This window comes from Condylostylus longicornis, unplaced genomic scaffold (assembly GCF_029603195.1).
Source record: "Condylostylus longicornis isolate FDR11 unplaced genomic scaffold, ASM2960319v2 ptg000006l, whole genome shotgun sequence".
Taxonomy (NCBI): domain Eukaryota; kingdom Metazoa; phylum Arthropoda; class Insecta; order Diptera; family Dolichopodidae; genus Condylostylus; species Condylostylus longicornis.
This window is the reverse complement of record NW_026577975.1, coordinates 6,433,770-6,445,737: the sequence shown is the minus strand read 5'-3', so window position 1 is coordinate 6,445,737 and position 11,968 is coordinate 6,433,770. Positions and strand designations below refer to the sequence as shown.

The 11,968-nt window shown below is 25.3% G+C and overlaps 1 protein-coding gene across 1 annotated transcript in view; it reads right to left on the bottom strand.

The window, feature by feature from the left end:
* Window positions 1-803: 803 nt before the first annotated feature.
* The window catches only part of LOC129617092 (uncharacterized), a 32,524-nt gene continuing 21,359 nt past the window's right edge, over window positions 804-11,968 (bottom strand). The window contains exon 3 of the mRNA XM_055532499.1: window positions 804-1,530. Coding sequence (XP_055388474.1) covers window positions 804-1,530 — 727 coding nt within the window. The remainder of the gene's footprint in view (window positions 1,531-11,968) is intronic.

Genomic DNA, 11,968 nt, shown 5'->3' with positions numbered 1-11,968 from the left:
AAAGAAATATAGTCAATATAAGAGCCACCATACACTGTTTTTATCGAAAATATACTGCATATAGCTCAAGAAATTCGAAATTATTTTCGAGGACAGTTCTTTCAGACACATGGTCCAGTACAAATTCTTAAATAATTTGAAATTGTGGAATCACATTTAGTAATGACTTAAAATCACTAAATTTTAGAATGTAAAAACACTTCCTTTTCCATTTCCTTTTATCTTCGATATAGGAAACGAGAATTGTATAGACAACTTAATCTCAGAATTTTTCTGAAACAAAATTTTCATATATTCCTCTACTCTAATCACTTATTTTATTGTTACTTAAACCTAATGTACTCTTAACGGCACTAGATTTTTTTAAAATTATTATTTTAAAATTCCTCCTAAATGTATGCACAAATTTAATGATAGTAAGATAACTACTTTAACACAACAAAAACTATTATGTTCGTTTAATTTAGAACTCTAATTCTTTCTAAATGAATTTTAAATATAATTTTTTTTGTAGTGTATATTTTAAGAACCAGGAATCTAATCAACTGCATCTTTAATCTCGAATTTTTTAATTTTCATTATTTTAAAGTATAATATGGTATAATAATAAGAAGCAAAATTCTTAAACTAAATAAATTTAATTTAATATTAATTTTTAAATATTATTCTTTATAAAACTGTTAATCAAACCAACATAATAATTTTAATTACCCTAAAAGTAGGCAATATTACTTATTATCTCTGTTTTTCATCTTCTTCTTCTTCTTCTTTCTCTTGGTGTAGGCTTGACAGCCTGTTTGTAACTAATTAGCCTCCTGTGAGGTAGAAGTCCAGCTATCCATCCACCTTTTGGGCGGTCGTCCTGGAGGTCTGTTGGTGCCCGGTATTCCTTCTTTGGATATTTTTACGATCCTGCTGGTATCCATTCTAGATATATGATCGTTCCAAGCACGTCTTCTTTCCCTCACCCATCTAACCACATCTTGGATTTCTAAAGATTTCCTTATATCAGAACTGCGGACACGATCTCGCAATGTAGAGCCATTAATATTACGTAGAATCGCCATTTCTGCAGTGCGTTTGTTAGTTTTGGTTCTATATGTTTCTGATGTTGTTTCTGCTGCATAAGTCATAATTGGTCTTACACATGTTTTGTAAATTTTGACTTTTGATGTGGGGTTCATGTACTTATTTTTCCATATAATATCTTTCAAACATCCGGACACTCTTGCCGCCTTGTTTACTTGTGCGCGGTTGTCTGCTTCACGGTTTTGGTTTGAAGATATTTCCACTCCAAGATATCTGAAGGACATAACTTGTTCTATTATAATGTCGTTGATGGCTAATTTACATCTGATGGGATCTTTCGATACTACGAGTGATTTTGTTTTTTCCGTTGAGATCACCATGTTGTACTTTTTAGCAGATAAATAAAACCGATGTAATAATCTTTGTAGCTCATCTTCGTTTTCGGATATCAATACAGCGTCATCAGCGTAACATAATATTTTGATTTCACCTTTGTTTGTTCTGAAACTTTGTTTTTCATATTCAAGCTAAATCTGTGTTATATTGTTTTTTCTGTTAATGTTATATAAATTTTGAAAATAAGATACCAATAATATTAGCAATTAATCTTTGTTATATTTATAACTTGTGTGCCAATAACACAAAAAAAATATAACGTAGATCATATTCTATTCTTAGAAAATCGGATATTAATGATAAGAAAAAAAAACGGAAGAATTCTATAATAAATTGAAAGATTTATAGGATAACTGGGCGGCTATCCTTTTTTTTTCTTGTATATTCTATACATTATGTAACATTATCTTTTATGTAAAAATTTTTCATTCATATTGTATTGAATATCTTTTTATACTTTTCATTATATTTTTTTCTTTCATATTTTTCTGTAATATTGTTATATATACATCTCATTCATACATATACATTTCTATGCTGTTAGATTAGCTGTTTTGAGTATATGTGTTGAATTTCATATTTCTATAAGAATACATACAATTATACATATCATATTTTGTATACTGTATATAAATTTTGTATATCAACATATTATATAAATTCTTCGAAAACATAACCTAGAGTAACTGAAAAAAATTAAAAAGTTATTCTCATTATAAATTTTTCTTTTAAACTTAAAAAAATATTTCAAAACAGTACATTTCAATGTTGAGTATTTAAAACTTTTCTAAATTTTTGATACCGTACAAAAATCCGACATAATAGGCAACAATATTCGGATAGCTTTTAAATTTTGAGAAACAATTCCAAATTCTAATGTTGTGTAAACCATCAAAATAGAAAAATAATTTAAAGATAATTGGATTTATTTTGAGAAGTCTATCGCTCATATTAGTGATGTATATCGTAAAAAATTACATACATACTATTAAGTAAATGGTTCGTGTCTATAATAAATGGTTAAAAAGATTTTATTATCTTCGAAATCAGCCTTTATATTTGATTAAAACTTAATTATACTGAGACAAACGGTCAAAAAGGCATATCGTAATTTGTAATCATTTACGATATGTCTCTTAATTTGAGCAAGAATACCATTATCATCTTTAAAATAATCTGGTCACTATTGTAAAAAAATTTTTCATTATCGAACATAAAAATTTCAATATTCCTTCAAAAAATGAATTTGGAGGATTAATTTTTTTGTTCATTTACGGTCTATATGACAACCGACTTGGATAGCAGTTGAATTTTTAACGATTTCATGTTAAAATTTCAACTGTTATCCAAGAACCGATATTTAAGTAAAGAGAAACCGATGACTACCGGGGCTAATAAAACCAAATGGAATCAGTTTATAAATTTATAAAATTTTATAGAGGTAAAAATTTTTGAACAAAAAATATAACTTTAACTTTTACACAACATTTTTATTATACATATATAACAGTAATTCGAGTACAAATCAATAATATTATTACTTAAACAGATTTTATATGGATCAGTTACATTACTAATATAATTCACCTCAATACACACATAAAATTCAGTATATCATGAATAATAGAGTATATTTATAATCTATATATACCTACATTATTATATAATCTTTATTCTTATCTTCTCTGCTTCTACTTAAAAAAATTCCTTAGACTCTTCTATTATCCTTATAAAATTTAAGTTATTCAAGTACCAGAAATTTCTTCATTTTACCATTAGGAAAAAACTAAAATGTGTAAAAATTTTTTGAAATAGGAAAAATAGAGAAAAATTTAAGAGTAAGGAAAGTTCTTTTTTTTTTTGATAAATTTGGGTTAACCAACAACAAACTAAGAATCTAGAATAATCTATTTTTTCTATCATTTTTCTGTTTCTGTATAGCTTAATAATTTAACAAAGAAAACTCTAATATATCGATGAATCAAATTAATTTTCTATAAATTATTACTATTCTTGATTTTCTTTTAAACGCCTATTTTTGAAATTTATCGAAAAAAATACTTATAATGACAAAAATTGGGAATGATTCGTTCGATTTTCGAATGATAGTAGGATGAGAACAGCACAAAACTTACAATTGTAAAAGTTGGCATGCCTGAGTATAAATTAATCACTTCTTAAAATGTGACTTAAAGGTTATTTAGTTATTTTTGTAAACAGGGAGTTAAGATTTTGTTTTAGAAAAATATTTTGAAATTGTTGAAGCTATGTAATTTGGGTGTTCTTTAAGATTCTGTGAAAGAAAATATAAAGTTAAGCAATTATAAATTCCACACTCAAATAAATATTCTTACCATCTAATATTTCATAATAAGTCACAATACCGAGAATTCTAAGTCCTTAAATAACATTTCCTTAACTGAACTACAGTAAAAATCCAATAAAATTTCTATATGCTATTGTTTCTTTTGTGAAATACTTGGGAGAAATTAGTAAGTTAAATTTCAGAGAGAATAGAACAAAATTATTTTTCAAAAATAGCTACTCTCTATTGTAAACTTTATATATACGAGTATTATAAAAATTGTGAATTATAAATTTAATTTTGTATTTCAAAAAAATTCAAAACAAAAAAAAACTCAAAAAATTATTAAAATTACATTTAAATAAACCAAAACATAAAATATGACAAAATATAAAAAAAAAAAACACATAATGCATTTTTTTCCCACCAGCATTTCCCCCTTGCCTCTTCTTCCTCCCACCCTTTCCACACTCCGTCACATAAATTGCAAATCTAAAATTATTTTCTTCTTCCTTATCACATTTTTGCTTTTTTTCTATATTTTTGAAACAATTGTTAGAAAAATTTCCATTTTCAATAATTGAAATTCTAAAGAGAATTATCTAAAAGTAGAGTAGAGTGGCAGGAAAAAAAAAACATAATCTTTTTAGAGGAAAAGCATAGTAAGCACTCAAAATAAAGGACATTTAAAACACTTGTTATTATTATTACACAAGGAAGTAAATAACCGTTATTTGAAATTTTTTTTTTTAAGTTTTATTTTTTCCAAGTCTTTAAATTCTACTCGTATTTTCTATTTTCATAAGATTCTTGGTTCTTATATTCTTCTTATACCCTCCCGTTCATCCTGTTTATTTTAATAATATAAAACTTATATAGTGCTCGGAACCGGAGAGGGGGGGGGGGGAATATTGGAATTTTATTCCAAAAAAAGAATATTTTTCATTATGAAAACGTATACACAGAGCACTTAAACACAAAACAAAAAAAAATCTTATTTTCCTTTGTTTTTATTTTAAAAATATTAATAAAAAACTTTTCTTTATTCTCATCACCGCTTGGTGGAGCTACTATATAGTTGTTTTAGTTTTCTCTCAGCAACTTAGTTTTTTAGTTTTAAAATATTTACTAGACCAATACACACAGACACACATACACACATAATCAAGAAGTAATTTTAATATTAAAAAATAGTAGGGAAAACGAGTGTAGTCTCTACAATAAAAGAAAATTGAAGAGAATAGAGAAAAGATAAGAATTTTATTAAAGGATATTTTCTAAGATTCTTACATATTTTAAAGTTTGTTTTTTTCTTCTTTCGTTCTACTACATTTTTATGATAAAAAAAAATGAATTTAAATAAAATAGTAAAAAAAAAAAAAATAAGAATATTACTTGTGTGTCCTTAACCTTCACCAACAATGTATATGCATGGTTTAAGGATTTAAGGACTATTTTTTTTTCGTTTTATCTTCCTTTCGAAGAATTTTATTTGAGGGAAGAAAGAAAAAAATACAAAACTTTTCTGTTCCTTTGTCATTTTTTACATGTCCCTTGAGGAAAACTATATGCCTTTTTAGTGTCACATTTAAAGTTGAATTGGAAAAGTTTATTCTATTCTTTTTTTTTCACTCTATCTCTATGTTTGTTTTATAATTTCAAAAAAAATTTTATAATTTTAAAATGGGTAAAGAAAAAAGTAAAAAAAAAAAAAAAACATTTTCCTTTTACACAATTTTACTTTTAATATTTTTTAAGAATTGAAAGTTTTTCCTTTCAACTTGTGCTTTAAAAAAAAAAAATTTGAGTTTAAAATTTTATACTTGATATTTTTAAGATTTTCCTCTTGTGAAATTAAACTTAGTAGAAAAATATAGAAGAGAAAAATTGCTGTTGAAACTTTAAAATTTTCCAATATTCTAGACTCGGTACCTTGTACGTCTAAGTATTTTATGAGAAAATTCTTTATTCTTAAAAATACCTACTAAAATAATCTAGGAAAATTTGTTCTTACTTTAAAAGAAAAAAATACAATTTTTTTTAATATTTAATATTTTGTCAACAAAACAAGTTTTCCCTTTAATATTTTAGTTTTTAAATTTAAAGGAATTGATGCAGAAATTATGATATAAATTTTGTATATGAGATTTATCTATATAATAAGGAATTTATAAATCATAAGTGCCTGTTACACAAACGATTTATGGTGAATTATCTATTTTGTCAAATAAAATATTAAAAAATTTTAAAGTGAATCCATTAAAAATCTTTTTTTAAACTTATTAAAATTGAAATAACTTGAATTTATTAAAGAGAGCACAAATTCTTCTTCCAAATACTTTAAATAAATGAAAATTTTCTCATACAAGTACACATGAGAAAATTTTAATATTGAAAATATTCTAAAATAAAAGATGAGGAAGAAAATTTAATGAAAAAAATTTATTCAAATTTTCATATTCTTGAGAGAATTAAAAATATTATGTGTATACAAAGTGAAATTTTTCTATTAAGCTTAAAAATTTAGTATTATATAAGATGCACGTTGGGAAAAGAGAGAGAGAAAATTTATAAGAATAACTAGCAGAAAATTTCATCAAATAACGTAAACAATGGAGCGAGCCATGGCAGAATCTTATGTCACTGGTTCGATATGGAATCGAACCAGTGACATAAAGCGCTCTACTAACTGAGAATACCTACAGAGGTATAAAGAATTTTACGGAAAATTGTTCATTACATTGCGTTGTACTGTAATCTATATGATTTTACCTAGTATTTTTTATATAAGATGCTACATACATCTTCTATTTTAAAGACACAATCATAAGAATATATAAATAGATATTGTGCCTATTACACTAATGGTATTACTAATTACCAATACAATGGTGCAGTTGTTTATCTTTTTTATTAATTCTTATAAAAATAACTGATGGAAATTACTTCGAACAACTGCAGAACAGAGATGGATGATGTAATCAATAGAACGAGCTATTGCAGAGAAATTAATTAAAAAATTTTTTCTTCTTGAACTATACTCGAATCAGTCATATATTGCTTTCTAGATATGTGGTTGGTTACCGCGAATGCTCTACCAACACACAGAGCTGCAGAGGTATGAATTTATTTAAATTTTTATTTCATCTAAATAAAGGCAGAACTCTAATATAAATTACTATAATACGAGAAATTTTATTGCACAAAATTTTAAAGCCTTTTTCTTGACAACACCCTGCAATTTGTTGTTATACATCCATATTAATTTACTTAAAATACTCTTATAATCTTTGATACTGTATTCTAATTTCTCCTGAACCCATTTGTATTAACATGCTTCTAATAAGAGCATCTGGCCATGAAAAGGACAACACACTGTAAAAACAAATCATACCAGTATTTTTTTATTTTTCAAATTACTTTTAACAACCAATAGACATTCCGACAATTTAATTCCGATAATTTAAAAAAAAAAAACTAGAAATTTCTCCCTAGCCTACAAAAATTTTCTAAACATTCAAACATTTTTTCCAAATCAAACAATTTATAAAAAATGAACAACTAAATTTTTAAAATTAAAATGAAAGCAATTTAAAAGTGTTTCAATAAAATTAAAGAATTTGTTGATTGAGATTTTTTTACTATTATTTGCTTCTCCGGGATACAGGAGCCAAAAAATCACACCAAAAAATAAAATTATAAAAAGACGGACAAAAAAAAAATATAAAAAATTAATAAAAAATGAAAATATAAAAAAAAAATTTTTTATTAAAAAAAGTTAAGGATATGAGATCCTTTTTATACGGTTACACATTTATCCAGTAAGTAAAAATTCAATTGGATCACTTTAAAAAAGACCGGATTGTCAAAATAAGAAAGAATAAAATGTGTTTTTATCATTATTACCATTGTTAAAAATAAAACGACAAAGTTGTTCGACATTATCAAAGCTGCTATCCTTTTTCTGGAAATTCCTTTTTTTTTGAAAAAATTGAATTTCAATTGGAAAAAAAGGCAATAAAAGAAGAAAAGTAATAAAAGAAGAAGAAAAAAAAATTTTACAGAAAAGGTTACAGTAAGAATGGAGGGTTGAACAGGAATGTGGAAGGAAAAAAGAAAGAGCACAAATTTAATTTTAAAGTCTTAGAATTTCTAAAGTCTTAATGTTTTTGTTTCTTTACTTCTTATTATTTTTTTTCTTCCTTTAAATCTTTTGTTGTCTCAAAATATCATTTTTAAAATCAATTTTAATTTTCGTCTCTTTTTTCTTTTGTTCCTAGATGTGACAATTTTATTGAAATTTTGGTTTTTCTTCTTCAATATCTAATGCATTTTATTGAAATCTCTAAGAAGAGATGGGGAACCAAGAAAAAATTAACACACCTATTTAAGAAATATTTGAAAGTACTTGAAAAAAATTATCATTTATTGACAAGAAACTCTAATGTCATTTTATAGAAAAGATTTTTTTTTTATTTTTAAAGTGAAGTTAAAAATTTTAAGAATAAATGGGAGTTACTTTTACAGAAAATTTACTGGACAAAGAGTTGGACGCTGTTTGATTGCAGTTAATATTGAGTGTATCTACTGCTTAAAGTATTGCTTGTGCATTCTACATTGGAATAGGTTTATACTCGTACAAACTTCAGCAATTTTTTCAAATCTCTGTAGCTCTGTTGGTACAGCGGCAGTTGGTACAGGTATACAGTTGGTATACGGCACTTAAAATCACTCATTCGTACAGGTACAGACACAGACACGTTTAACTCTACCAATTCTAGTTTTAAATAGAATTCATTCAATTTTCATATTTTAATAACAATGCATTTTTGTCGGATTAAGCCAAGGTTTTCTTAATTCCATAAAGTGAATAACTTTTGATTCAAGTCAATAATCTTAGAATTACTCACATATTTTCATAAAAGAAAGGATATGCGTAATATGGGAAATAATATGAGTAATACAAGTAAATATGTGTAATAGGTTAAATTGAACTACTGACTGCACAGTAAATTCTTAATTTAATTACAATTACAATTTATGAAAGTAAAATATAATTTAAATGCCAAAAATGTGTAATGCATGTAAAAATAATAAAAAAAAGTATGCAAAAAAATGTTATATAATAGGTCACATACATTTTTATATTGATAAATTTTTAATAAATTTGAAATTTTCGCATAAATTTTACTAATAGAATTACACAGTTTTCAATTAACAAAATTGGTTGAATACAAATTTAGCAATACACAAAAATATTATTGAAAAATTCAGAAAAATATAGGTTAAACCTAAAAATATGCAATAATTTTTGTTTTAATTTTTTTTTTTTTGGAATAATATTTTAATTTAATTCATTTTATTTAACATTTAGGTAATATAAAAAATATCACAAAATTCTAAATGGAAAAAATTTTAAAATATTTTATTTTTATTGAATAATTAAAAAGTATTTTATGCAATATTTTAATTTTTATCAAATTATAATATGCAATATAAATAATGTACACGTAATTGAGGAAAACATACAAAAACTAAAATCAATTATTTTAATTACATAAAATAATAAAGCTCCAATTGAATATTCGAACACTAAAATTAGCCAATGAAATATATAAGAAATGCCAAATTAAATTGCAATCAATGAATTCCATGGGTAAATAAAATACACATTTCATTTTATATTTTATATAGCTAAGCTAAGGTCCAAGTAATGTACTGTTTAGTATAATTTTTTTTTTCTTACTCTCCTTGGGTGTGCAGGGCTTCCACTTGACATCCCTATCTAGTTCTATTGTGGGCTACTTTTTTAACTTAACTAGAAACTTGCGCTTTCTAGTTTTGTTCTTACAAGTCTCCGACAAGTGTTTCTGGGGTTACCGAGCTTTTTGATCCTTGTGGATTCCACTCTATTCGTGGAGCTTATTCCTGTCCGGCAATGTTACTTATAGGATTCTTTAGGGGATGTTCGATCCAGCTACACTTTTTCCTCCTCCTACATTCCTCCTCATTGCTAATAGTTTTCGACCAGTATATTCGGCATATTATTTTGAGGCTTTTGATTATATTGATGAAAACTTATAGCCTCTGTACGATAGCTTTTGATGTTAGCTAAATTTTTTATTTGCGAAGCAATTAAGAGTTAAACTTAAGAACACTTCATTCACATTATTCATTGTTATTTCTTTAATATTAAATGCAAAGGTTTGGTAAACTGTTGTAATACTAAGCTCAAAACTTTTGTATTTAAAATAAATTCAAAAATATTATTTTTTAATATCCTTTTTTCTCTGTTATCATAAGCTTAATAAATTGTACTAAAATTTAATTTTCTTAAACTTTACCTATTCCATGTATTTGGAATTTTTGTTTTAAGTTTAATATCGTATTTATTTTTTTATACACGATTACAATGAATAACATTGAACCATTAATAATGGCCCCTACATTAAATGAGACTTGCATTTTGATCCTGCTGTTTTTTTTTTTCTCTCATTTTTTTTATTTATTTTTTTCACCATCGTTTACATTTTGAACAATTATTGAAATGGAAAACTGCAATTAATTTAAATTTAATTTAAAAGTAAAATTGCGCGTATATTGTCAGAATATTTATGTTTTGTTTTGATTTTTTTTTCTCATTTTCCAGTTAAATCATTCGTAAATTTCCAATTTTTTAATGTCTTGTTTTTTATTTTGTATTTTTTTTTTGTTTTAATTAAAAAAATTGTATCGGAGAAAGCAAAACATAATATGCAACGAAATTATTTTGTAATCGGACGTAAAGTAACACCAATGTTATTTTTTCTTGTGCTTGTTTTTTAAATGTTTAATAAAATAAACTGAAATTAAAAAAAATAAGAAAAAAAAGATAATAAAAACAAAGTTAATTTTAAAAATGTAATTTTATTTTGAATGATTTATTTAATGTTTCTGTTCCACTTAAATTAAGCCAATTTTAGAATTTTATTTGCAAAAAAAAAATAAAGTTGTGTCAAACCAATGATTTGTAATGTAGCACTTTTCTCTTCAACAAGTGAAAATAGTGCTTTTAAAAACAATTTAGCTAGACATTACATTATTAAAATTATTTTCATTCATATACCAAAATATTTCAAAAAGTGCATACATTTAGGATGAACAATGTGCCAAAATACCAAAATATTTCAAAAATTGCATACAATTAGGATGAACAATGTATACAATCTTTGAAATAAAACAAAAAAAAAATTGAAAGAGGCGTTAACATAATGCTCGAGTTTAAGGGTCAATTGCGTGAGTTGAGAAAAGTAATCTTATTTTTTTAATGGCATGGAATTTACCGTTACCTTTATGCATTTACAGAAATTTGAAAAAGCTTGAAGTTTCAGAAATATAAGTTTGTCAAAAACTCAAATTTTACAAAATTTGAGCGGGGATAACTTGAGACTGGATAGTGATGGAAAAAATTTTCTTCTAACGAAATTTACTATTTGTAAGTGTCTGAAAGCTGCTAAAATTTCAGACTCTTACAACATGCGGTCTAAAAGTAACACGATATCAAAATTAAAAAAAAAAAAAACAGATTTTAGATAACGGTAAATTTTAGCATTAGTTTTTTTCAAGCTTTAAAACTATTTTTTCAAAGCGTTTGGAAAATTTGAAAAATGGTTATGGTTAATTAAAAAATGGCATTTTTAGGGTTTTTTGGGGGGTCTAACTTTTTGGAAAGGGCTAATCTCCCTAATAAATAAATATTTGCTGTATTAGACTAAAAAACGATTAAACTAAAATTAAAAGGATACGATTAAACTGTAAAGTAACACACGATGTAGGTTGTAGATTGCAAAGAAAGAGTAACAGTGCACCGAAATCAGAAAATATATAAATCTATTGCACCCTCAACTTGGTGTGGAACAAAGCCCTACAAAATTCCTTCGAGACCCACACTCCTGATAAATTCGAGCAACTTTTAAAGCTCGGCAGACTGTAGTTTCTCACGAGCCCTGCATTCTCACCGTAGATGTGTTGAGTGCAATGCCGAACAAGATACACACGATCGAATACACATAAAATATTTTCTTTAACAAAAATCAAATTTATATTGCACATTCATGACCAGTATTATCAACAATAAATTTCAATTACACGCAAAATGTACGAAAAATTCAAATTAATTTTCTTCTAAAAAAAAATTTTTATCAATATTATAATATACGAATGGAACTTGAAAAATAATTACACTTCCCAATTTACATC